General features: G+C 39.7%; 1 protein-coding gene across 5 annotated transcripts in view; it reads left to right on the top strand.

Annotated features, from left to right (window-relative positions):
* Nucleotides 1-27,685, top strand: part of dock8 (dedicator of cytokinesis 8) — a 258,252-nt gene that overhangs the window by 108,884 nt on the left and 121,683 nt on the right. For all 5 annotated transcript variants that reach the window (XM_063068960.1, XM_063068961.1, XM_063068962.1 and 2 more), the window contains 9 exons: nucleotides 2,289-2,501; nucleotides 2,764-2,849; nucleotides 3,380-3,446; nucleotides 8,821-8,970; nucleotides 11,655-11,735; nucleotides 13,081-13,237; nucleotides 13,350-13,486; nucleotides 16,463-16,556; nucleotides 20,705-20,867. In XM_063068960.1, coding sequence (XP_062925030.1) covers nucleotides 2,289-2,501; nucleotides 2,764-2,849; nucleotides 3,380-3,446; nucleotides 8,821-8,970; nucleotides 11,655-11,735; nucleotides 13,081-13,237; nucleotides 13,350-13,486; nucleotides 16,463-16,556; nucleotides 20,705-20,867 — 1,148 coding nt within the window. The remainder of the gene's footprint in view (nucleotides 1-2,288; nucleotides 2,502-2,763; nucleotides 2,850-3,379; nucleotides 3,447-8,820; nucleotides 8,971-11,654; nucleotides 11,736-13,080; nucleotides 13,238-13,349; nucleotides 13,487-16,462; nucleotides 16,557-20,704; nucleotides 20,868-27,685) is intronic.

Below are 27,685 nucleotides of genomic sequence, written 5' to 3' on the forward strand. Positions count from 1 at the left end.
AAAATTGTAAACCATCTGAATATTTTGTATATTTTGTTTTTTCTCCAGTCTTTGTACAGTTGGAGCTTAAAAGAAATAGCTTGATTATTAATGAGTGATCCTGAATGCAGAGTATGTCTTGGTGCCTTTCACTGTCAAAACCTTAGCACTGGGTCTCTCTAGCTCTCCATTTCCCTTTCCCTTTTTAAGGTGTTTCACAAGAAGTATCTCTGCCCATGCATTTGGTCATCTGCACTAATGTCCCCTTATGTGGGTTTTTATCAAATTTTGTTCCATGTGAAGTACTTTTGAAGTGCTAAATTAAGATTGTAGTGGGAACAATAATGATGTTTTTTATGCTAGTGGTGGAGAGGAAATTTACCATGTAAGGACATCACCATCTCATTGATCAAAATATCAGACTCTGTTGTTACAGTCACATTAAAATGGAGCAGACATTTCCACAGTAATATGGCCAATAACATTTCTGTCCACAGTCTTTTTATTATTTTAAACTATGTATCAAGGCAGATGCCTAACATTAATTTTACAGTCATAAAGCTACTTCTGAAACATGAGGGATTTACTCATGTGATGTTGGACGAAATGTTTAATGAAGAAATACTCTGTTTATTAGGACCGCTTTGCACATGCTCTAAATCTGTAATACCATTTTCTCTCATGGATCCTTCTGTTTCAATTCCTGATTTTTTTGTTTTGCATGCTGTCGAAAATGATTTTGTTTCTACACCTCTTAAAATGATGGTTAATGAGTACTTGTTATATACCCAGTCTAGATTTATATGGCTAGTATCTCTTCAGACAATAGGTAGACCAAGTTGTTAATCTTAAATGCTTGCAAAGGACCATCAGTGTCTTTTATTGTGTGTGTGTGTGTGTTTGTGCATGCGTGAGCCTTTTCAGAATATGTACTGTTCTGAGCTTTTATTCTCTCTCTGCAGTCTGATTAGCACATCAACCAGCAAGCCCCATTATGCTTGCATCCTAATGCCAATTTATTGAAGTTCAAAGTAAATTTATCATCAAAGTACAGATATGTCACTGTATACAACCCTGAGATCATTTTCTTGCTCAGTAAATCCAAGAAACATAATAGAAATCAGTGAAAGACCACATCCAACAGGACAAACAGCCAGTGCAACAGAGAACAAACTGCACAATTACAAAAAGAAAAGAAATATTAATAGTAAATAAATAAGCTAAAAATATCAAGAACATGAACACAAGGAAATCTGCAGATGCTGGAATTTCAAGCAACACACATAAAAGTTGCTGGTGAACGCAGCAGGCCAGGCAGCATCTCCAGGAAGAGGTACAGTCGATGTTTCGGGCCGAGACGTCGACTGTACCTCTTCGTAGAGATGTTGCCTGGCCTGCTGCGTTCACCAGCAACTTTTATGTGTGTTTCAAGAACATGAGATGAAGATTCCTTGAAAGTGAGTCCATAAGTTGTGGGAATATTTCAGTGTTGGGGTGGGTGAAGTGAACCCACTGGTTCAAAAGCCTGATGGTCGAGGGGTAATAACTGTTCCTGAACCTGGTGGTGTAGCTCCTGAGGCTCCTGTGTATTCTTCCTGATGGCAGCAGTGAGAAGAGAGCATGGCCTGAGTGGAGTCTTTTTTGATGGATGCTGCTTTCCTGCGACAGTACTCCATGTCAATATGTTTAATGGTGGGGAGGATTTTACCCATGATGGACTGAGACATATCCACTACTTTTTGTAGGATTTTCCATTCAAGGGCATTGGTGTTTCTATACCAGTCAAAATACCCTCCATTACACGTCTATAGAAGTCAGTCAAACTTTTAGATGACATGCTGAATCTTCGCTAACTTCTGAGGAAGTAGAGGCACTGCTGTACTTTCTTCAGAATTGCATTTACATGCTGAGCCTGCGACAGATCCTCTGAAATGTTAACACTGAGGAATTTAAATTTGCTGACCTTTTCCTCTGATCCTTGGATGAGGACTAGTTCATGGACCTCCGGTTTCCTCCTCCTGAAGTCAATAATCATCTCCTTTGTCTTGCTGACATTGAGTAAGAGGTTGTCGCTGTGGCCACTCAGCTAGATTTTCAATCTCCCTCCTATATGCTGATTCATCGCCACCTTTGATTTGGCCAACGGTAGTGATGTTGTCAGCAAACTTAAATATGGCAATGGAGTGATGGTGTGGTTCACTGGTTTCTGGTATTGAAGTGGAATAATATAAACTTATTTTCCAAACATGATGGTTGCATGTAGTATGACTTTGTCCAGCCGTATAAATCAGAGATGTCTTTTTTTGCAGGATGATTCAAGGCCTCATCCAGTTCTGTGTACGGTACCTGAGACGGCGACTCTGACATCATGCGACTTTGACCTGCGAAGTCTGCAGCCAGATGCCCATTTAGAAAGTATACTTCAACCCATCACTCCAGAGGAGCTTGATCGACAAAACGAGGAAGCAAGGAGAGCCAATAGACAGGCAGAACTGTTCGCCCTCTATCCTCCCCCAGACGAGGTTAATTCATTTTATAGAAGCAAAATTCAAAAAACTCTACTTTCTTTATCTGACTACACTGCTCTTTTAAAAGCATGTAGAAAACAGATGATCATCTCAAGAACATATGGGATCTCAAGAACATCTCAATATGGGATATAACTGGAATAATGACTAACTGATGCTATTCTTTTAGTAGTATTGAACCTTAGCTGTGTTAGAATAAATGACAATTCATCACTAAATACATGACAGGCATTAAACTTTTCCCTTCTATTAATAGGAGGATGCCATTGAAATACGTCCAGCTCCTGACTGTCCAAAAGAACATATGGGCTACAGAATCCAAATAAAGTGCCAGATCTTAAAGTAATTTACATATTATTTTAATCATATATCTTTATGTCAAATATAGAGTGACAACATGATTCAAAAAATATTTTCAAATTCCAGAAATTCCTAACAGTATTTAGACAGAATCTTCATTATTTAACAAAGAGTGCATAACTAGTGAATCATTCAGTACTTTAGGGTGCTTGAATAAATTCAGCATCAGCTGATTGCTCAGCCTCTTCATTGCTGATGTTGTTACATTCATTATTCATATTTAAATTTGATCACCAAGGTACTTGCCTTTAAAGGTTTTTGTAATGTTCACTGTTGCGTATTTGTTATTTGCATTTTGGATAAATCATGAATTTTTCCTTTGGTCTAGCAAAATTTATAGATGTTAATAGGTTCTTTTAAAACTCATGGTGGTGTGTTATTGTTTTAATACTGTCAGATTTTTTCTTAACAATTCAAAGGAATGCTTCTTAAAAGGAGCTGCTTTGAAACTCTTGATTTTCTTCAAAATTGATTCCATATTTTGATGCATTTTTTTCTCCATTCCCTTACAGGTTTGAAATTGAAGTAGAGCCATTATTTGCCAGTTTAGCCTTGTATGATCTAAAAGAGAAGAAAAAGGTAATTATGATAATATATCTATTGCTCCAAAAAGGAATGTAAATTATGAAGTCTGAGACATAAGTTGATTTTTCTAATGTTCCCTCAGTTCTCTGTTCACTTCAATGCTGGACTGAAAACTGAGCATTATGTGTAGTTTATTCATTACCAACAATATATTTTAATGTACAAATCCATTTCTTTAAGAAGGGAGCTGAACTTGAATGAAAGATGAAATGGAAATACTGAAAGAACAGAACAAGCAAACAACTCTGAAAGAGCCATGACATGGCACAATATCATGTGTTTTTTGTGAACAAACAGTGTATCTCTGTTGTAAGTGAGGAAACAGACTTGATAAGTCTTAAAGGCGCGGACTCTGGACAGTCTTGGTAGTAAAGGATTTTATTTACTGAAGACAAACGTGGAAAAATGGCAACAGAAGCAATACGCACACGCACACAATTCATAGTAGTCGGATCAGCGATAAAGCACACACGGACAATCAATAAAATCACGTGGGAACAAAGTACACGTGCGTGCGCACGCGCACACACCCCCCCCCAGGGAAAAGTCAATATGATACCCGACACCCTTGACTCTGTGTGGGCACGGCTCTTCTGCTTAGAGACAATATCTACACCCCTAACCCTATTCAATGCACAACTCACCAACAGCAGGGTGGTCCCTCGGAGATGGCAAAAAAAAGAGCGGGTTAAGCACATGTGGCTTCCTTTAGAGTGCGGCAAGGCTAATGAATCCAGCCCAGGTGATTCACAGGGAAGCCAATGGCTCGGTGCCAGCAGGGTTAAGCTGATTACAAAGGCCAATTGCCCCAGGTCAAGTACAAGGCTAATTAAAGGGGCCAGTGGTTAGATGTGCATTGATGGGCGAGGAGGGGTCAAACCTTGATTGGCAGGTGGCGTGACTTTCGACCAGGTAAATGGGCAGTGCTGTCACGACCCCTCCAATACAATCTCTTAAGTATTTTCATAGTTATTTAATCAGCAACAGATATATTTATATAAGTTTATCTTCAGGTACAGCGATATTCAAGTAAAAATAAGTTTATTTGATCTCATACCTGATGTCTTCAGCAATCAATGTGCCTTTGATGTAAATCAAACCATGTGAAATAAATTGATCACCTTAATCAGTTTTAACAAAGTTACTTCTCCTTAATAGTTTACTATTCCCCTTAATATCAATAGTTTGCAAAAGGATATATCTCCTTAGCAGGGGTTAGGTCAAGTTAATTTCAACAATTGCAATGTATTCAACAATTACAAATTATTGCAGAATACTCTATTTTCAACAATCATTGTGACATACCTCATTCCTTTTAATTGAGTATTATTCCTCAATCCCTTACTAGAATAGAACCATGCCTCCCAGTTTTGCTCTTCTGATTTTTTTAGGGAATCTTGCTTATCTGATGCTATATTCTCATGATGCTGCTGCAAGTAGGTTTTTTATTGCACTTCTGCATATGACGATAAACCTGACTTCAACTTTAACTTCCATGGATTTACTTATAATATCTCTTATGACCTGGCAGCAACACCTCAGTTGAATTACCTCCATGTGACGTCCCAGGTTGCAGACTGTAAGCCTGTAGGTAGCATTCCTTGCATCTGTTGTAAACAGAGTTGTCTTCACAAAAGTAAGTTTCAAGGAGTAAATTAAGGCTGATTTTCCCATTGCTCAATGATATGAATTTTTCCGGCTATAATATCTTGCCCTCACTAAGGCTAATAGGAGCTGCAGTACTTTGCCTGGATTGAATGCTCGAGCAGTATGAATAAGCTACCAGAGGAACCTGTAGAAGTTGGTACAATTACAATACCTAAGTGACGTTTAGGTGGTTACATAGATAGGAAAAGTTTGAAGGAATATGAGCCAACACAGGCAAATGGGATGAACTCAGGTCAGCAATCTGGTTGCCATGGATAAGTTGGGCCAAAGGTCTTGATTCCATGCTGTACGACCCTGACACTATAATTAACTGATCCAAGCAGGCTCCAATATGGTTACTGGGACCCTGCACGATGAAAGCCTTCCAAAGGCAAATGTTAAGGCCTACCCACAGATATATGTCAAGCCATGCTTCCACTATCAAAAACATGGTGATTAAATGGTTGTGAATATCGCTTGAGATTTGTAAACATTCAAAAAAATTAAAATACTTTAAAAATTAAATATATAAAATATGAATTATTTAAGAAAGACTTCCTTTTAAAGTTCAATATAAATAAGTTAACTCTATGAATTCAGGGAACCATGTGTTTGGGTGGGATGGTGGGACAGATAGTGCTGCTGCCACATTCATCCAGCAAACCTGACCTCAGCTGCTTCCCGTACAAACCCTTGACTGGGCTTCCTCTGATTTCCTCCTTCACATGCTGATAGGTTCACAGATTACTGTAAATTACTCCTTAGTATAGGCAAGTGGCAGAAGAATGAAAGGGAAATACTGGTGCAAGGAGTACCGAGGCAAAGAGAGAGTAAGTTGCACATTTACAGGGACTAAGATGATAGGGAATTGGACTGGGAGTGCTCTGCTGGAAGCTGCAATAAACTGTGTTATAATATTTAAGTACATGCATGCACTGTCGCTTCTCTTCACAGATGTTCCTCTTCACTGAAATGAACAGAAACATTAGATATGCACCATCTGACCCAGTGTAGGTTTGCTGGATGGATTGCAGACAATTATCAGTAAGAATCCATCAGAAAATATTAGATATCCATGCTTATGAGCTTCTGATGGTTTCAGACAGAATTAATAGCTGACATGTCCTTAAGAAACTGCCAGCATTTCTCTTTAAAATTTGAGCCAGAACTTGCCATGATACTAATCCGCAAATCAAATTTTTAAAATATGTTGATTTGCACATCAGTGGAATATGCAAGTATAGTCATTGATGAGATCACAAGTTTATGTATTTGAAAAGGTTGAGTGAGGAACAGAACCAGCAAGATCTCAGATTCAGATTTATTGATGGTGTTTCAGTTGGAGCAGTACCTGAAGCTTTGGGATTGCTGCTTTAGGAGAGAAAACTTCAGTAAAAATTCCAGCTTCTGGTTGCCAAATAATGACAACTGTCCGTGTGTAAAGGAAGAACTTGAAATTTTACACATTCATAGGAAACTATTGGAATATTTCAGAAATTCTGAAGTTTATTTGCTCAAAGTAGTCTATTCTAAATCCAGTGGATAATTTGTATATAGCAAGCATCCACAGACAAACGAGATGCATGAGATACATACAAAGTGCGAGAGGAACTCAGCAGGCCAGGCAGCATCAATGGAAAAAAGGTAGAGTCAACATTTTGGACTGAAACTCTTCAGCAGGACCAGAGGAAAAAAAAAATGAGGAGCAGATTTAAAAGATGGGGGAAGGTAGAGAGAAACACAAGGTGATTGGTGAAACCGGGAGGGGGAGGGATGAAGTAAGGAGCTGGGAAATTGATTGGTGAAAGAGATACAGGGCTGGAGAATGGGGAATCTGATAGGATAGAACGGAAGGCCATGGAAGAAAGAAAAGAGGGGAGGAGCACCAGAGGGAGGCAATGGGCAGGCAAGGTGATGAGTGAGAGAGGGAAAAGGGGATCTAGAATGGTGAGGGTGGACGAGGGGGCATTACTGGAAGTTTGAGAAATCGATGTTCAAGCTATCGTTTTGTTGGCTACCCAGATGGAATATAAGTTGTTGTTCCTCCAACCTAAGTGTGGCCTCATCATGATAGTAGAGGAGGCCATGGATTGACATATCATAATGGGAATGGGATGTGGATTTAAAATGAGTGGCCACCTACCACCTACTACCCCACCAGCCTCAGCGTCAAGCACATAATTCTCCGGAACTTCGACTATCTCCAACGGGATCCCACCACCAAGTACATCTTTCCCTTCCCTCCATCCCCCTGCCCCCACTTTCTGCTTTCTGTAGGGATCGCTCTCTGTGCGACTCCTTTGTCCATTCATCCCTCCCTTCTTTTTTCCAAAGAAACATAATAATTTCCTCTTAATTATTTATCCAGCTCTCTTTTGAATAATGGTGTTGAATGTCTTTTCACCACTGATTAAGATTGCATTTTCCAAATTGTAAAAAAATGTTTTGTCCTCTATTGTTCTTTGGTCAATCTATCATGAACACCTAGACAAAGGAAAATTGTTGATCAGAATAAAAACTTGCTTCCTCTTTGAAGAATTTTATTGCCTGTAGCAGTATTCTTGGAGCAATGCCTCAGTGTGGGAAGTCATGTTAGCTTTAAGATGGTAAAATAGTTGAGACGGACTATGATGCTGCATGTAGCTGAATATCCTGTAAATATACCATGCCCAAGCCTGGCTTTGAGGATTGCCACTTGGTTAAGAAACTAGGGGCCTCCTTATTTCGATGGAACCAAAAGTGAGCTTGTTTGAAGGTCTTTGGAAGGAAGAACAAATCTGAGGCAGGGCTTCATTATTATTTCAGCAGTCCAATGAAGTTGAGGTAAATGGAATGAACTCAAGCACATTGGTTGAAGTAAAGATTGATTTATACTTCTGCGTAGTAGCCTACGCCCTAGCCTATGCAAGTGGCCTACGCCATTGTGAGCATTTATACTTGTGCATTGGTGTGCCTGCGCCACTCTGCAATTCACTGCCAAAATGCTAGTTGGCGGTGGGGTTTCTATGCCTCTGTGTTGAGTTTCTTCGTGTTGAAACTCAACAGGAGGAAACTCAAGCTTCAAACAATGGCAACTGAAACTGAAGGAGGGTGAATTTTCTGTGCTTGTCCAGACACTGAGAGGCATGAACGAGGAAATGCATTTCAAATATTTTCGGATGTCGGCAGGTAGATTTGACGATTTAGTTCATCGTCTCCAACGATTTATTTCGCATCAGTGTACACACAGTATACTCGGAGACTGGCAATCACCATTCAAAGTTTTAGCTTCAGGTGGAAGTCAAAAGGCTGTAGCAGCTAGCTACAAACTGGCGTCAAGCACAGGGTCCTCCATAATTTCGGAGGTCTGTAAAGCTTTATGGAAAGCATTGCAGCCAGAGTTCCTTCCCTGCCCTTCAGTCGCCCAATGGGAAGCTATTGCAGCGAAGGAGGAAATGCGATGCTACCAAGCGGACCAATCACAGTTGTTGCGGTCTGCGTCGCCGCGATGAGTCGTTACATTTTTGGGGAGGTGCACATCACCTACAGCGTAGTTTTGACGCAGAAGTATAAAATGGCCTTAAGGCCACAAAGGTCCTGTTCCATCATCCATTTAAATCGTGGCTGACTTGAGTCTTAACTCTATCTTCTTGCTAATGTTCAATGTTTTTAGATGTTTCCTCCATTATGTCTGAAGACCCTAATGTATTTCTTTAATAACTAAACATACACTTTATTTCAGATTTCAGAGAACTTTTACTGTGACTTAAACAGTGACCAGATAAAGGCTTTTCTTCGTCCACATACCAATCAAATGGCACCTTCCAGCCTGAGTCGTACAGCTATCTTCTCCATTACATATCCTTCTCCAGACATCTACCTGGTCATCAAGGTAAAGTACTTTCACTAATCCTGTGCAAAGCAATTGGTTGACTACAAATGGAAAGTAAGCTAGCAATTCCTGCAGCATCCTGTACAAAGTGTAGCAGAGGCCACAGATGTAATAATCCAACAGCACTGTGGATTTTCACCAAGAGGGAGAGTACGGTTTCAAGATGTTTAACTGGATAAGCGTGTGCTTTGTATCAGCTTGTAACTTGTGTGTCTCTCTTCATTGCTGGCACTGAGCAGGAGACGTGTCTCACATCACTAATATATAAGGTTTTATAGCAAGGAGTAACCTTAAAAATTAAATTCCATAGACCTACTTTATGTGTCAGGAATTAATTGGAAGGTTATCACTTGCAAAGGCCTGTCAAAGCCAATATGGACATTATTATTTTCAGTCTATTTTTTTTATAAATCCTGCAATATGTTAATCTTCAAACTCTGATAATGTTTATTTTTTAAAATGCAACGAACAGTAGTTGTATAATGATTTTCTGATATATATCATGAAGTCAATGACATTTTGTAAATCAGTAGCAAAGTGGAGATTTCCTTCTTTCACTATGGCTTCAAGAATGCCTGTGCCTTATTTGCTGCCTCAGCTTGGTGTGACTCAGAATTAAAGATTTAAAAATAATAGAATACTTAGGGGACTGGTGGGCAGGAAGAGAGTGAGAGGTGCAGGGAAGCAAAACGTAGCCAAAACCATTTCACTGTGCCAATGTTAAGGTCAAGTTTAAAATCGAAGCAATTGGTTGAGGTAAGAACTATGTTTAGCTGATTAGGCAGCTCCGAGGGTGGGATTAGTTCTTTGTGGATGTCATGATCTATTTTAAATGCAACTACTGGTGTTCATTCATTTGCCCAGAAGGAAGTGGATAGAGGTGCCGACAGTCTGGGACTTAGGGACCACTGATGTCATATCAGCCCCTGCACGTTGTGTCCGACTCTATATCAGTCCCTCCCTTAGAGTGTACCTAACCGGATTGCCATAGCAATAGGAATCATCTTTCTGATACTACGTCGGATAAAACCAGGCACAGAGTCTGAATTGTTGTAGATTTTGATGGAGATTCTCAGGTTACAAATTAGAAGTCACAGAGAATTATTTTTAATTGATTTTTTAATTTGATGTTTTTAATTGTCTCTATAACCATTTGTGCATTTTTAATTATTCTTCATTGTCAAATAAAAACCATGTAAGCTTTGCCTTCAGTCGAAGGTGTCAGGGACATATTGTGGCTGGGACATCTGCCTTTTCCACCTGTGACTCGGAATTGCTAAGGCTTCACAGGCCTACTCAAGTGTGGATGCAGTGAAGATGGGTGAAGATAATGGGCAGTGGGCTGGGGCACTCTATATAGTATTGTCCATTGCTTCACTTTATCAGAACCCATTGTCCAGTAATGTGCAGTGTAGATGAAGAGTCTGGACCCAAACCATCAACCGCTTTCCTCTGCAGGTGCTGCCTGGCTGGCTGTGGCCCTCCAGTCTGTCATTTTGTTTTTGCTCCAGATCCCAGTATCTGCAGTTTCTTTCGTCTCCATCTTGACTTTATTTTTTTCAGATTTTCTTGTATTTGCCTACCACCTCCATGAGCTTCCACATTCAACACATCATCGTCCACAACTTCTGTCATCTCCAAAAGGATCCTACCAACAAGCATATCTTTCTTCCTCCCGTCCCCACTTCCACCGTGATCGCTCCCTCCGTAATTCCCTTGTCCATTTGTCACTCCCCCACTAATCTCCCTCCTGGCATTTATTACTGCAAACAGCCTAAGTGCTACACTTGCCCATTCACTTTCTCCCTCACCTCCATTCAGGACCCCAAATAGTTCTTCCAGGTGAGACAACACTTTACCTGCGAATCTGCCGGGGTTGTCTGTTGTATCCGGTGCTCCCAATGCAGCCTCCTCCACATTGGTGAGACCCATCGTAAACTGGGGGACCACTTCTGGGTCACCTCCGCTCCATCTGCGAAAGGCAGAACTTCCTGGTGCCCAGAGGTTTTAATTCTGATTCCCGTTTACATTCCGACGTGTTAGTCCATGGCCTCCTCTTGTGCCAAGTTGAGGCCACACTCAGGGAAGAGGAGCAACGCCTTATATTCCATCTGGGTAGCCTCCAACCTGATGGTATGAATATTGATTTCTCCTTCTGGTAAAAAAAATATTTTCCCTCCCCCTCCCCTCTTCTTTTATCCCCCACTCTGACCTCTTACCTCTTCTCACCTGCTCTTCACCTCCCTTTGGGTACCTTCCTCCTTCCCTTTCTCCTATGGTCCACTCTTCTCTCCTATCAGATTTCGTCCTCTTCAGCCTTTCATCTTTCCAACCCAGCTGGCTTCACCTATCACCTTCCAGCTATCGTCCTTCACCTCCCCCACCTTTTTATTCTGGCTTCTTCCCCTGCCTTTCTAGTCCTGAAGAAGGATCTCGGCATGAAATGTCTATTGTTTATTCATTTCCATAGATGCTGCCTGACTTGCTGAGCTCCTCCAGCATTCTGTGTGTGTTGCTTTATTTTTTTCAAATGCTGGACGAAAACCATCACATCAATTAAACAGTATGATGTATACTGTTCCAAGATGGATCCTGTTGCTTATTGTGGAAGTGATTACATTCATATCAATACAAACCTCTGTGGCATAGGAGTTTCCTTAACACTGTTCCTTTTCTGTTTTTAGATCGAAAAGGTTCTTCAGCAGGGAGACATTGCTGAGTGTGCAGAACCATATCTCGTAATGAAAGAGAGTGATTCGTCAAAGGTACCTGATATTTTCTCAGCTTTCTGAAAATATTTATTTCATCGCTGCAGTTTTAATTATTTATCCGCTTCTGGTGTCTTGTAGAAGGCTTATTTTTTACAGGGAATTCCATCCCAAGAAGGTCTCTACTTTGGAAATTGTTCTGAGGCAGAGGAAGTGAGAATTACCTCACTTTTACCTTGTGCTTGGGAAGGACCTGGATACATGTTTCATGTCAAAGGAGACAGTGGATAAGTGGATTACTTCTCCACTCCACTTGGCATAATGCCAGGGCTACCTATGATTCTGCCAACCATGCTCTTATGCTGGCCTTTGATCACTTTGATCTTCCTCACCAGGAAAATGGAAGGGCTCCTCATTCCCAGATTGAACTGAACCGAGCATTCCTGGACTGTTTTGATGACTTTGCACTTCGATGTTTTATAAACTCTGTTTATATAGGCATCCGTTAGTCTCGTGAGACCATTGATTTGCACCTTGGAAGGTTTCCAGGGCGCAGGCCTGGGCAAGATTGTATGGAAGACCGGCAGTTGCCCATGCTGCAAGTCTCCCCTCTCTACGCCACCAATGTTGTCCAAGGGAAGGGCACCAGGGCTGATATAGCTTGGCACCGGTGTTGTCCAGAGCAATGTGTCGTTAAGTGCCTTGCTCAAGGACACAACACGCTGCCTCAGCTGAGGCTTGAACTAGCAACCTTCAGATCACTAGCCTTAACCACTTAGCCACATGCCAACAAACTCTATTTATCGCTCTTTTTTCGCCGTTTCCATGATTTATTCTTTTTTTTTTGCACTTCAGGGATTTGTTGTTTTTTCTTTGAACGGGTTCCTTTGCTTTGTTTTGTAGCTGTCTTCCAGGGTTGTTTTACTGCATACATACTTCGATAATAAATGTTCTTTGAATCTTGAATCTTCCCGCACCTCCACGCTGACCAACACACTTCTCGTGTGTTACGTCAATTTCATGCCCAGTAAGCTTCCAAAGATAAATAAAGTATGGATACTTGGTATGATGCAGAGCAGTCAAGGTGTACCAAAAGACATACAGTACTTGTACGTTACAAAATACTTTGCATGACCCAGTGTTTCCCAGAGTGCTTTATAGTCAGTGGAATATGGCAAAGTACATGTGCTATCCTGTTGTAGAGACTAAGTGGTAAACAGCTTCAGAAGCTGAGTGACCTGTTTATGATGTCATGAGGTCATACAGCACAGAAGACCACCAAATCCGTGCTGACCATTCATGCTATTCCTGCTAATCCTATTATCCCTGTATCTCTCTACTTCTCCATAAAATCATGAATCTATATATATTTTAGGCTAATAAAATGTTTTCTTTTCTCCAGAATAAAGATAAAATAGAGAAACTCAAGACTCAAGCAGAGTCCTTTTGCCAGCGGCTGGGAAAGTACCGAATGCCATTTGCTTGGGCCTATGTGAACATTATGAATATTACATCCTCTCTGGTCGATAGAGATACATTGGAGGTTGAAAACATCAGTGGTAATATAATAGAAACATATGCTTACTATGGTTGATCATTATTTTAATTCTTTCTAACTGTACTTCAAAATATAACAAATTGCCTTAATTTTTCCGATGTGCTCTCAAAAAGCTAAAGGCAACAGTGGAGACAAAAAAGTTTACTCACATCAAAGACGACTTTCGGAGAAATCAGCTCTTTTGGAGGATCAGTGCAGCCTGTCCAACTTCAAAACCGCCACTGTTACCATCAGTAGCTTCTTTAAACAGGTACTTCTCCATCGTGTCTAATTGTGTGATCTTTCGCTACTAGTGATCTTTCTTACACTTGAAGCAGCATTATTGAAGCTGGTGTCTTTGTGTGCCATGCATGTCCATGTCATGAAGTCCCAGTTATCATATTAAGAAGTGATTTACATGACAAGTTCTGCCGTGATTTAGAATGCATCTACCAAAGAGACAACAATGCATAATAGCAGTAAGAGGACAGTGAATATATTAATCCAGCAAATAAGTGAAACAAGAACATAAATTATACTGAAGACATGTGAGGAATGGCTTTTGAGAACTTGAAGACTCTCAGCTTTGCCTAAGAGCTTGCTAATTCACCTGCAAAACAAGTAATAAGCCTCAATAAGTGGTTATTTTAAGATGTTGGGAATCTGAAATATTACAGAGCAGTTTTTGAAATTATTGCAACAGCATCAAGTATTTGGCATTTTCACCTTGAGTAATAGATTCTGCCTACCTACTCTATCTATATCACTCATAATTTTACTTATTTCTATCAAGTCACTCGTCAGCTTCCAACACGCCAGAGAAAATAATCCAAGTTTGTCCAATCTCACCCATAAGACCATAAGACATAGGAGCAGAATTAGGCCATTCAGCCCATCAAATCCGTTCCGCCATTTTGTCATGGCTGATCTCGGATCCCATTCAACTCCATACACCTGCCTTCTCATAATATCCCTTGGTCCCCGACCAATCAGGAATCTAAACTTCCACTTTAAATGTACCCACAGACTTGGTCTCAACCACAGTCTGTGGCAGAGCATTCCATAGATTCATCACTCTTTGGCTTAAAAAAATTCTTCCTTACTTCTGTTCTAAAAGGTCGCCCCTCAGTTTTGAGGCTGTGCCCTCTCATTCTGGGTACCCCCACCAGAGGAAACATCCTCTCCACATCCACCTTATCTAGTCCTTTCAACATTAGTAGTTTTCAACGAGATCCCCCTGCACTCTTCTAAATTCCAGTGAGCATAGGCCCAAAGCTCCTCATATGTTGGCCTCTTCATTCCCAGAATCGTCCTCGTGAACCTCCTCTGGACTCTCCCCAATGGCAACACATGCCTTCTGAGATAAGGAGCCCAAAACTGTTGACAGTACTCCAAGTGCGGCCTGACTAGTGTCTTATAAATCCTCAGCATTATCTCCTTGCTTTTATATTCCCTTGAAATAAATGCCAAAAACTCCTGCTTTGATGAAATTGTGGATAGTGAGAAAGGTTGTCAAAGGATACAGTGGCATAAAGATCAGTTGGAATCTTGCATGTCGAAATGGCAGGTGAAGTTTAATTTTGACAAGTATGAGGTGTTTCATTTGGGAAGTCAAATGCAAAAAGAAAGCATACAATAAATGGCAGAACCCTTAGGAACATTGATGTTCAGAGGGATCTTGGTGTTGAGATCCATTGTTCCCTGAAAGTGGCATCTCAAGTGGAAGGGGTGATTTAAAAAAAAATCTGATGAAAGGTCTCGATCCAAAACGTTGAAGGTTTATTTCCCACCATAGATGCTGCCTGACCTGCTAAAATCCTCCAGTATGTTTGTCTTCTTTGGACAGAACATTGATTTCAGCAGGTCAGGCAGCATCTGTGGAGGGAAACAAACAGTGACAACGCTTTACAGGCAAGTGATTGGGGTTCATTCTCCAAGGAGTTTTTACATTCTTCCCATAACTGCATAGGTTTCCTTCAGGTGCTCTGGTTTCCTCCCATGTTCCAAAGGTGTGTGAGTTATTAAGGGTTAGTCATTTGTGGGCGTGCTGTGTTGGCGCAGGGAGCATGGGCACATTTGCAGGCTGCTCCCAGCACATCTGTGGACTGTGTTGGTCGTTGATGCAAACAACACATTTCACGGTATGTTTCGATGTACATGTGACAAATAAAATTTATTTAAAGAAGGGTGGAAATGTAAAATAGTAGAGGACAAAGATTCAAGCTAAGAGGGGAACACTTGAGAGGAGATATGCAGTGTAAGTTTTTATAAGTTAGGTGCCTGGAACATGTTGCCTGTGGACGTGGGAGAAGCAGAGATCATGGCAACATTTGAGAGGTATTTAGGGATAGAGAATAGATGCACAGAGCATGTGCAGACAGATTGGATTGTTAAGATTGACGTCATGGTTGGTGTGGATATAGTCGGCTGAATATGATGTCCATTCCTCTGCCATACTGATCTATGTTTTTATTCAAACATCTTTAAAATATGGAGTAAATTTACATCAGAATATTTTAAAAAGTCTTGTTCACAATAATCATTTTTTTACTTAATTGTTTCTCTCTGTGAATTGGGATATCCCAATTACTTTTCTTTAACTTGGAACAATTGTCAGGGAATCTCCCCGTTCTGATTAGTTAAGAATTAACTATCAGACATATAAAAATAAGACCAATGAAGCAAGGTTGAAATTATTCCTTTGCAAATGATAAAGCAAACAATATTTACAATTCTACAGTTTGGTAACAATAATTTAGTTTAACTAGTTGTTAAAGTATCAGGTCTTTTACCGGACTTCTATTCTTTTTTCCAAAGGATAGGTGGGAGAATCTCGGTGAGAATCTCCTTTTTAAAATTCAGTGTCTTCAGCATTAAGAGAGTTTCCTGGACATCTCAATTTCACATGTTCTTACAATGTGGCATGAAAAGCAAGGCATTTAAAAGTAGAATGTGTATCTTGAAAATTACTCAGTACACACATATCTGTAAAAGCTTCTACATTTTTTTTTCAACTTCGAAGGATGAATTTACTCTCCTTGCATTATGTTTCTAAATGTTATCAGTCAGATCTCTGAATCTTCTTCCTTGTTCATTTACTCATGCAAAGCAAACATGGGAAATACAGAAGGTTGACCTACAAAAACAACTAGGTCACTATTTTTATTACACTTTTAGGTTATAACCTTTTTGCTCCACCAAATATAAATCCTTAGGTATTGAGTTTTTTGTGTTGTGTTGTTTATAGGAAGGTGACAAGTTGAGTGATGAAGATTTGCTCAAGTTTTTGGCTGAAATAAAAAGATCGAATGCACCACTGAGAAGATTGCGGTCAATACCAGGTAGCAGTTCAAATTCATTTGACCTGTAGTTGTTGTCAGAGCTGGTTTGAAGCTGACTCTTAAAATATACAAAAATAGAGGAATTGAGCTGACAGTTATCAAATTTATTTGGATTGGTTCCTCGTATAAATTAATTTGATTAAATCCTGTCCAGTCCATACTATGTAAAATCAATAAAGAAGTAAAATCTTCTCTGCCACTTCTGTATTGTATCCTGCTGTCTAGATTATTTGATAGGTAGCTGTCTGTAGTGGGAAGGGACATGGTTGGGTTGAGTTGTTCTTTGGTCTTGACAAACCATTTGGAAATGTCACCAAACGAGGAGACATCATCTGAGTGCTGTTCCTTTGTGGTGTGTCCTCTATATGCTTGGCTTTTATATACTTAACTATCGACTGATTGGTCATCATTATAGAAACTCAATTGTGATGTAGAGAGGGAGGTCTCATCACTGATTCGACAGCTCCATGCATTATGGTCTGAAATTTTGCCCACATTGGCTTATAAATAGGATTGAGGTCTACATATCTGTTAAAGAATTGTTAGCAGAAAACCATGCTTCCAGGAATTCTCTTGCATGCCATATGCTTGCACCATGAATTTCACTGATGCCCAGTTGAATCTTGTGCCCCTCATGGGTAGAGAGCAGGGAGAGTTGGTCACGCCACTTTACAGCCAGTTGATGTTCATGGATTCTTGTAGATAGCTTTCTCCCAGTCTGGTTGACATCTATTCAGAAGGGATGTCTACAGTATATGCTCAATCTCTGGATGTTGCAAAATCCCAGATAATGATCTGTAGCACTCAGAAATCCAATGTGAGGAGAGACATTAGCCATTTACAACAGAGTTCAGCATTCACTCCTGCAGTGTTTGCTGCCTCACCAGACACTTCAGACAGAAAGATTGGAAGATTCAAGGATGATAGAGGTGGCAGTGATGCAGAGGTAAAAGCTATGATGAAGGATATGGAATTCTCTGATTTAACTTCTGTTTGAACATGTCAGAGTTGGACAGAGCATAGTTCATCCTGAGGAGTGAGGCAGAACCAGTGAAAAAAGAGCAGAAGCTGCAGAATAGACGGGACATGATGTGTTGTGCCTTCCTGAAGTTAGCCCGGAGAATTCTCAGACTTATCCAAGATCCACTGTCTTAAAATTTGTACTGTTAGGATGGATCAAAGCAAGTCAGATTTTTAGAAATGGAGCTGGGGAGTGGGGTAAGGCAGCAGAAGAGAATGATCTATCTATTCTGTTGATCAGAAAGAAACGAAAGGGAGCGAGCACTGCAGACACAAATGGAGTCAGTTGTTTTTGATTTGGACTACTTTATTTCTGTGAAAAGGTCAAAAGCCAGACTGAAGGAATTTGAGTGCATTCTGCTGAAGGAATGAGGTTGGGCTGGAAGCAAAAACAGGTTAATGTTGAAGAGAAAAGTGAGGGAAACACCAGTTGGAGATCTGAGATTTTGTGGAGTATAGACAGCCATAAGCCTCCTTTCAGTGCTTCCTTAATGCCTAGTGACTGAAAACTGGGATTCAACAATTCAGGTCACCAGTTATTATTATTCCCAACGTAGCATACAATGCCAAAAGCTGCCTACAAAATGCCATGATGCAGGTTCAAGCCTTTGATAGCGCCATTAGATTATTAATTGCAATTGCATGTTCAGTTGGGCTCACCACATTTAGGGCAGCACTTTAAATGTCATAATAGTAATAACAGCAACCAGTTCACCGTTTGCTCTTTGCCAATATTCTCCAATGATAGCTATAGCATATAGATGATGAATTCAGCTCTGAAAATTGGTATGGAGAGCTAAGTACATGAATACAAGAAGGGGGCATGAGAAGGCCTTGGCAAGTAGGGTAAAGGAAAACCCCAAGGCATTCTTCAATTACATGAAGAACAAAAGGATGATGGGAGTAAAGGTAGGACCGATTAGAGATAAAAGTGGGAAGATGTGCCTGGAGGCTGTGGAAGTGAGTGAGGTCCTCAGTGAATACTTCTCTTTGGTATTCACCAATGAGAGGGAATATGAGTGAGGTTGATGTTGTGGAGTATGTTGATAGGAGGTGTTGGAGTTGTTAAAATACTTTAGGACAGATAAGTCCCTGGGGCCTGACGGAATATTCCCCAGGCTGCTCCTCGAGACGAGGGAAGAGATTGCTGAGCCTCTGGCTAGGATCTTTATGTCCTCGTTGTCCATGGGAATGGTACCGGAGGATTGGAGGGAGGCGAATGTTGTCCCCTTGTTCAAAAAAGGTAGAAGGGATAGTCCAGGTAATTATAGACCAGTGAGCCTTACATCTGTGGTGGGAAAGCTGTTGGAAAAGGTCCTTAGAGATAGGATCTATGGGCATTTAGAGAATCATGGTCTGATCAGGGACAGTCAGCATGGCTGAGTGAAGGGCAGATCGTGTCTAACAAGCATGATAGAGTTCTTTGAGGAGGTGACCAGGCATATAGATGAGGGTAGTGCAGTGGATGTGATCTACATAGATTTTAGTAAGGCATTTGACAAGGTTCCACACAGTAAACTTATTCAGAAAGTCAGAAGGCATGGGATCCAGGGAAGTTTGGCCAGGTGAATTCAGAATTGGCTTGCCTGCAAAAAGCAGAGAGTCGTGGTGGAGGGAGTACTTTCGGATTGGAGGGTTGTGACTAGTGGTGTCACACAAGGATTGGTTCTGGGACCTCTACTTTTCGTGATTTTTATTAATGACCTGGATGTGGGGGTAGAGGGGTGGGTTGGCAAGTTTGTAGATGACACAAAGGTTGGTGGTGTTGTGGATAGTGTACAGGATTGTCGAAGATTGCAGAGATATATTGGTAGGATGCAGAAGTGGACTGAGAAGTGGCAGATGGAGTTCAACCCAGAGAAGTGAGAGGTGGTACACTTTGGAAGGACAAACTCCAAGGCAGAGTACAAGGTAAATGGCAGGATACTTGGTAGTGTGGAGGAGCAGAGGGATCTGGGGGTACATATCCACAGATCCCTGAAAGTTGCCTCACAGGTAGATAGGGTAGTTAAGAAAGCTTATGGGGTGTTAGCTTTCATAAGTCGAGGGATAGAGTTTAAGAGTCGTGATGTAATGATGCAGCTCTATAAAACTCTGGTTAGGCCACACTTGGAGTACTGTGTCCAGTTCTGGTTGCCTCACTACAGGAAGGATGTAGAAGCATTGGAAAGGGTACAGAGGAGATTTACCAGGATGCTGCCTGGTTTAGAAAGTATGCATTATGATCAGAGATTAAGGGAGCTAGAGCTTTACTCTTTGGAGAGAAGGAGTATGAGAGGAGACATGATAGAGGTGTACAAGATAATAAGAGGAATAGATAGAGTGGACAGCCAGCACCTCTTCCCCAGGGCACCACTGCTCAATACAAGAGGACATGGCTTTAAGAAAAGGGGTGGGAAGTTCACGGGGGATATTAGAGTAAGGTTTTTTACTCAGAGAGTGGTTGGTGCGTGGAATGCTCTGCCTGAGTCAGTCGTGGAGGCAGATACACTAGTGAAATTTAAGAGACTGTTAGACAGGTATATGGAGGAATTTAAGGTGGGGGGTTATATGGGAGGCAGGGTTTAAGGGTCGGCACAACATTGTGGGCTGAAGGGCCTGTACTGTGCTGGACTATTCTATGATATAAGCATATAACAGCTACAGACTGAAGTGAAAGTGAAATTAAAGTAATATTATCATCATCATTACAATACATTAATGTTTAGGCTTACAAAGACTGAGTTCAATTAATTGCTTTTCACATTGATATAGTTGGTACCATTATAAACTGCATTACGCCTAAAGGCTGGGCGAATAAAAGACTGTGCTGAAATTTCAGTGCAGCACTGAAGCATTGCTGCATTTTTCAAGGTCTTTTCTTCTCGATGCAAGTCTTAGCAAGGGCTCTGTCAGCTTGGCCATTGCGTGGTGACCATGCAGCAGGGAAAATACACTTATTGTTTGATATAGCATCTTCGATCAATTATTTAAAAAATGGAATAACTAAACAACAAGCTGCTCATAGGATAATTTTGTTGCCAAAGTAACAGATTTGCGAAGTGATTGGAGATATTTCTGCGAGATGCGAGGGAGTATTTTAAATTTTAGAGTACGTCTGTTCAAGGACATGTTTACTGGTGTTGCAGGTCAAATAAAAATCGAAATCTTGCCTGTTGGAGAGAGTACTGCATTCTGCATTACTCCGGAGCTGTTGCCAGTGAAACCATGTACTGAAAACCGTGGGCGACCAATCAAAGAAATTCTAGAATTCCCTTCTCAAGAAGTATATGTTCCACATACCGCCTACAGGTAGGAGACCAGTGTGAAATGCCTGTGTCAAAATGCAAACTGGTAGACCTCTTGCATAAATAATGTGAATTTTCAAGTTACTTTCAAAAGCATTCTTATCATAATGTTCTTTCATTCATTCCTGCTTTCCCTAATGTCTCTGAGGATGAAAGTATTGTTGTGAGATTCTAAGCTATTAATTCAATCACTGGAGAGCAGAATCATTAAGAAACAGTGTTGGGAAACATCACTGTGTCTCACATAAATCAACAATTCAAGTGCAGATAAATATGAATATAAGAAAAAGTACTTTGGCTCTGGTAGAATATTTTATCTTACTCTTCTTCCCTGTTCAAATGTATTTGGTATTTGCACACTGAAAGCCCGATCTAAAGGAATGTTTGTATTCTTTTGTCAAATTTCGATGCATGAATTTATGGCAGCAACAAGACATTTAGAAAGCATGAAGTGAACTTGAGGAAGCATTAAACGAGAAAAGTGATTCATATAACCAATCTTTGCTATTGAATGATCCTGACCAGAATGAAATATCTCTTTGTTGCTCTTGTTCAGCCACACTAATGAAATCTATCAGTTTTATACAGAGGAATAAATAATGGCTTTAGATACTTGTGCTTCATTTATATTTATTATAACAGTAAATTGATTTGTTTTTTAATGCAGGCTATTATTTTCTGAGTTATTATTGTGTATTTTATGGTTATAATGGTGAGCATTTCAATAAGCTCTTTTTTTCCTGGGTGACCATGCATCTAATTACTTCTTAGGCTGTCCTTTGGGATTGAAAATGACTTACTTTTACTCCAGCTTTATAGATTCCTGGGATGGCTTGAGGAGGCCAATGGGATCCCTGTGCTCTGCCACAGGTGTGGCATGAAGTGTTGATAGGCAGTCTGGTCTGTGGTTTGGGATTGACGTGTTACAACTGGGCTTCTGTTTGCTGTTGATTAAAGGACTCAATGTACTCAATGTCATCCCGCACGGTCTTCCTTTTAAAGCGCTCAATGGACAGTGATTCCCACAAGTTAGTGGGCTTGTTAAGATTTGAATTATTTCCCCTGTACATTCATAAATCACTTCTTGTGACAGTACTGGGAGCAGATCTTCATTTTAAGAGGTGAAATCCCAGTTAATGTTGTATGTCCATTGGGGCTCTAATTAGAGCCTTAATGCTGAGGATTTTGGCCTGGAAAAGGATGCTAATGTCTTTGCTTTTTAATAAATACAGTAGATAGGGAGAATTTTGAAGAAATATTGATTTGAATGCTCTCTGTAGGTAGTCCATATCTCAGAAGGATAGCGAGGGCAGAAATCATAGACTTTGTGTATAGTCTGAGGTCTTGATCTTTACCTTTTCCTCAGATGAAGATGAAGTTGAATCTATTAATGATATCTGTCTTCAAGCCAGGGATAGGAGTTTGTGTCAAGTGGTAACAGGGAATAATTGAAACAAACTGGCTTCTCCATTTATGACGAACACAATTTATTTTCTACTTGAAGGTCAATTTACACCTTTCTTAATAGTAGCAGCTACTAGAACTGATGAATCCGGTGAAAGATCACTAAACTAAACATTGTTTATCAGTTAATTTAATGATTATCTATTTCTCAATACAACGTTTTAGTCTCTGAGATCTGACACAAAGTTACTGCTGCCAATACTAATTACATTTGATATGTTTATATACCATTTCTATATCCATCAGTTTTAAAGATGGATATAAAAATAGTATCTAAACATATTATAACCAAGATAGTATAACAACCATAAGCAAAACAATTTTATGGAATTTTTGTCTTGTTTAACTTCTGCATTTCATAGGAAGACAGATAATGTCAAAATAAATGCCAAAAAGCAATCTCTACAAAAAACAATTCTCATTCACTGGAACCCAAAGGATAAAGAAGGAACATTTTTCAAAATATTTTAATGTACTGTGTTTGCTATTTGCAAGTTGATTTCCAAATGATCTAATATGAATTCAGCAGAATTATATATTATATTGAGAAGTAAGCTTAATACATCTGTATTAAGATTTCACCCATCTAACTCAGTTTTTTTTTTCTAAGTTAAACTTCTTGAAGCACTTGCATGCCTGATAACTAGGATTATGAAGCTATTCAGAGCATTAGTCCCATTGGCACATTATCTTTATCCAGGAAGTTTGTTCAGATATAATGGATACATTAGATAGCATTTGGCACCCATGATCCACGTCTGAAATCAACATAGTACATTTGTATAATGTACACACTTGTATATCTACGGCATGCAGTAGACATAGGTAAATTCAGCAAAGTAGAAATTGAAATTTCTGTAAGTTTGGTGAAGTGATGGCATGTTGAAAGTGCCAAGAAACTTGCAACATGAAATGAAGAATCTATGACAACATGTCAAGATCTACCAACATTTGGAGAGAGAGGGTCTGATTTGGGACAGTCAGGATGGCTTTGTACATGGGAAGCCATATCCGACAAATCTCTTGCAGTTCAAGGAGGTAACCATGAGGATAGATGAGGGTATGGGAGTGGATACTGTTTATATGGATGTTAGCAAGGTCTTTAACAAGGTCTCTCTAGGCAGACTAGTCTGGAAGGTAAAATTGCATGGAATTCAGGGGAAGATCAAGGATTGGACTAATAATTGGCTCAATAATAGAAAGCAGGTGATGGTGAACGGTTGTACCTCAACCTGGAGATCTGTGTGTAATGGTATGCCAGAGAGATAGGTGCTGAGACCTTTATCGTTTGGATTCGTAAGTTTGTGGATGATGCTAAAATAGGTGATATTGTAGACAAAAGTTATGTAATATTGCTGAGGGATTTTGATCAGCAGAGTATGTGGGATGAGGATTGGTACCAGATAAATACAAGGTATTGTATATTGGAAGATCAAACCAGAGCAGGACTTATATAGTGAACGTAGGGCTCTGGGGAATGTTATGGAGCCGAGAGCTCCAGGAATACAAGCACATTGTTTGCTCAAAGCAGCATCACAGGTAGATGACATGGTGAAGAAGGGAGAAGCTCTAAGTCCAAATTGCCAACTTTTGCTTTTATTTTCAATGTTTTTGTTTATTTTCTTGTCTTTTATTCCTCTCTTGAAGTACAAAGTTTGTCCATTTTCTCCTTGCAGTGGTACAGCAGTCCTTTTCCTTCAGTTACTAAACGGCCACTTGTGAAATTCCAACTGTGTGCACAGCCAGTTCAGTCACAAACAGCACCATTGCACAATGCAATCATATACGTACTTGATAAACAGCCACACACACGCTTATTTTGGAGTCGATGACTGAATTCTGGAGCAAGAACCAACCCATAATTATTTTCTCTCTCCCTCTTCTCATTGAAATCAATTGTAGCATCTGCTGGTTACTAAGATAAAGCTCCATCCAACACAAATCAAAGAAAGGCTTGCATTTTTATGGCACTTTTTATGACTTCATTACGGTTCATGACACTGTGCTTTTGAATTACATTCGCTGTTACAATGGAAATTATAATCATTGAAACTACAGGACTGCACAGACCAGAACCATACAAGCCAATGCATATGTTCTTCATAATTAACAACATTGTACCTGAATGTTGATCAGGACAGTTTATATTTCTGTGAAGGTCATTGTCTCGATTACTGGTGGAAAATGGAAGTGTCTTACAGGGGCTCTGGGCTGATGAAGTACCTCCTGACAAAAATTGACTGATTTGCATGCTGGAGCAGTAATCCTCATTGCCTTGTCTAAATGTGCACTTGATGTGTCTTGTCTTTTTCTTCCAGTTCTGTGGTTCAATTCTCAATGCATATTCGACCTAATAAAAGTAATTTGATAGTTTTCTAAATCCAACCAGAATTCACCTGATAGGAATAAAACAGCATATTTAGAAAAAAATATCATATGCAAACATAACAGCCTTTATTGAAATGTCATCGTTTAATGCTGCAATCCTGCCACAATTGCAGGATTATGAATGCTAAAACTTAGGTTAGTGCTCCCGTGCCTTCCTGAGAGAATGCCACACTGTCAGCGATTGCCTTTTCACTTACACTGTTAATTCTAGGTGCTCCTTCCTCTCCCATGCAGATGAGAAAGATCCTGTTCCACTGTGTTGGACAACTGGGGAATCATTCCTGCTACCCTGACAATCAAAATCACTAGTAAAGAGAGTACCTGTTCATTGTCACTTTGCTGTTTGTGGAAATCTATTTGTGCATGTATTGGCTGCAATATTTCGCATATTACAACAGTGACAAAACTTCAGAAGTACGGTACTCTCTTGCTGCTGCCGAAGAAGCTGGAGTAGATGATTTGGCACCTTGAGCCTGGTCTATCATTGACTAAAATCGTGGCTGATTTGAACTTGTCCTCAGGTACGCTTTACTGCATGGACCTTATATAACCCCACATGGGCCAAAAGTCTTATCTATTTCAACATTGAATACATTCAGTGATTTTAAATCCTATGATATTCACTGATGGAGAATTTCTAAGATTCATAACGTTCACCAAAAAGAAATTCTACTTCAACTACCTTAAATGGGCGTCTCCTACTCTGAAACTACCACACAAACCCCACACCCTATTTTACCGAAGAGATAAACTCATTCCTTCCCACATAAATCTGTGTCTGCCAATTTTCTGAACCCTCATTTATTTATTTGGAGGAACTGTGAGGAAGGCTCTTCCAGCCCAACAACCACACCACCCAGCAACCCTCGTATTTAACACTAGCCGAATTATAAGACCAATTTACAATGACTAATTAACCTACGTCATTGGACTGTGGGGGGAAACCGGAGCACCCAGTGAAAACCCACGCGTATAAGAGGAGAATGTACGAACTCCTTACAGATGGCACTTGAATTGAACTCCAGACTCTGATGCCCCGAGCTCTGGTAGAGTCGCACTAACCACAAGGCTACCGCGGTGCCCATTTGACTATCTCTATTCCTTTGCCAATATTTTATGTCTTCATAATTTACTTTCCCACCTACTTGTCCTTGTCAGCAAATATGCCAACAATATCCTGTGTCCCTTCATTTAAGTAATTAATATGGTATGGAAAGAGTCAAAGTTCTAGCAGTAACGTCAATCAGAAAATAGCCCATTTAGTCCAGCCTTCTCATTCATCAAACTTTTCTTTTTGATAATGTTTCCCTTCAATGTCACAAGTTCTTTGGATTTCCTGAGCTCATGAAATGCAAAAGCAAGTTATAGAAGATAACTCTTCAGAGAATAGTTCTGTGGACATCAAAAGCTAAGAATCTATATCATAGATAAATAGTTTATTACATTCATTAATAATGAAGAATATCAGAAGCAAATGATATCAGAAACAATAACACTGATTTATGAGAGCCCAAGTTACTTTAGATAGAGTTGTATAGCTTTTCATAAGGTATAGGAGGATGCTAAAAATGTTTTTTTTTTCTCTAACTGCTGATTAATAATCCACTGATTTGCAGGCAAATAACAATTTGTAAAATAAGAATTGCTAAATTCTTGATGTGAGGGTCCACAAATCCAGTTTTATAATCCAACCACATTTGATCAAAGTTCACAGAACCATTAAATCACTGCTGAATCACAGCTCAACCAGATTTTGTTTGAGAAAACAGGAGAGAACAATTACATTAGCGGAAACAGGATATGGCTGGATAATAGTTCAGAGCAACTCTTTGAAGATTTTGCTCATTAATGTGGACCTTGAAGAAAATTTAAATACTTTGCATATTTACATTGAAATCTGCTTCAACTGTGTTTGAGAGTTGCAAAGCATAATGAAGCTTGGACAAGGTACTCAGAACTTAAGTGTAACAGCTTTAAAAAATAATTTTGTTCAAACTCACCTGCAGCCAAATGGCAATATGATTGAAATGGCTGGGATCCCTTTGGTTGGATTCTATAAACTCCACTAGTTCTTTCTCCCCTCTTGAGAACAGCCATCTGGAAGATAAACTATTAACTCACTTTCTACAATTTATGTTCTTAGTATTATTTATTTACTATTTATTATTATTATTATAAATGTTTTTGTATTTGCACAGTTTGTCTTATTTTGCACATTGGTGTTTGTCAGTCTATGTTCGTGTGTAGTTTTTCATTGATTCTATTGTACTCCCTTGTTCTAGTGTGAATACCCACGTGAAAATAAATCTCTGGGTAGTACATGGTGACATATATGGATTTTGATAATTTTACATTGAACTTTGAAAATGATAGGTCACCTACGACACCACAAAATAAGATGCACTTTATATGTATCATTCTTCGGGCTCCTTCAAGAAATTCCATTCTGTCTGTATCATGGAAATGAAGCCTATGCTTCACTGCTTTAAGATTTGAATGGAGAGCTGCATTTTAGTGCAAGACCATAACAATTAAAGGACATAATGTATGTGAAGAATGGTCATTGTTCAATTTATGAAGTTCAATTGCAGTAGTGACAGGGATAAGAAAACAGAGAGAAATGGGAATCCAGCACACATGCCTTTCTAAAGCCTTCCAAAAACTCATAGTGATGTTCCATTGTGTTGCTTATGATGATATGGACTGTAGGCACAATGCATAAGGTAACAGCAAACAGATTTACTCAGTTCTGAAAATACTAAATTAATCAGGATTTTTTTTTAGGTAAAATAAGATTCTACCCAAAGACAAGTTAGATAGAAGTTGTAGTCAGTGGTTTTAATATTTTTCAAGCCATTGTTGGGTGATAAACTTCGATGTCTTGTTCATTGGTCACTACCAAAGCTTCAGCCACACCTCCTAGTTGATGCCATTTGAGGGTGCAACAGCAAAGAACACTTTTTGGTACCA

Source organism: Mobula hypostoma, chromosome 16 (assembly GCF_963921235.1).
Source record: "Mobula hypostoma chromosome 16, sMobHyp1.1, whole genome shotgun sequence".
Classification (NCBI taxonomy): Eukaryota; Metazoa; Chordata; class Chondrichthyes; order Myliobatiformes; family Myliobatidae; genus Mobula; species Mobula hypostoma.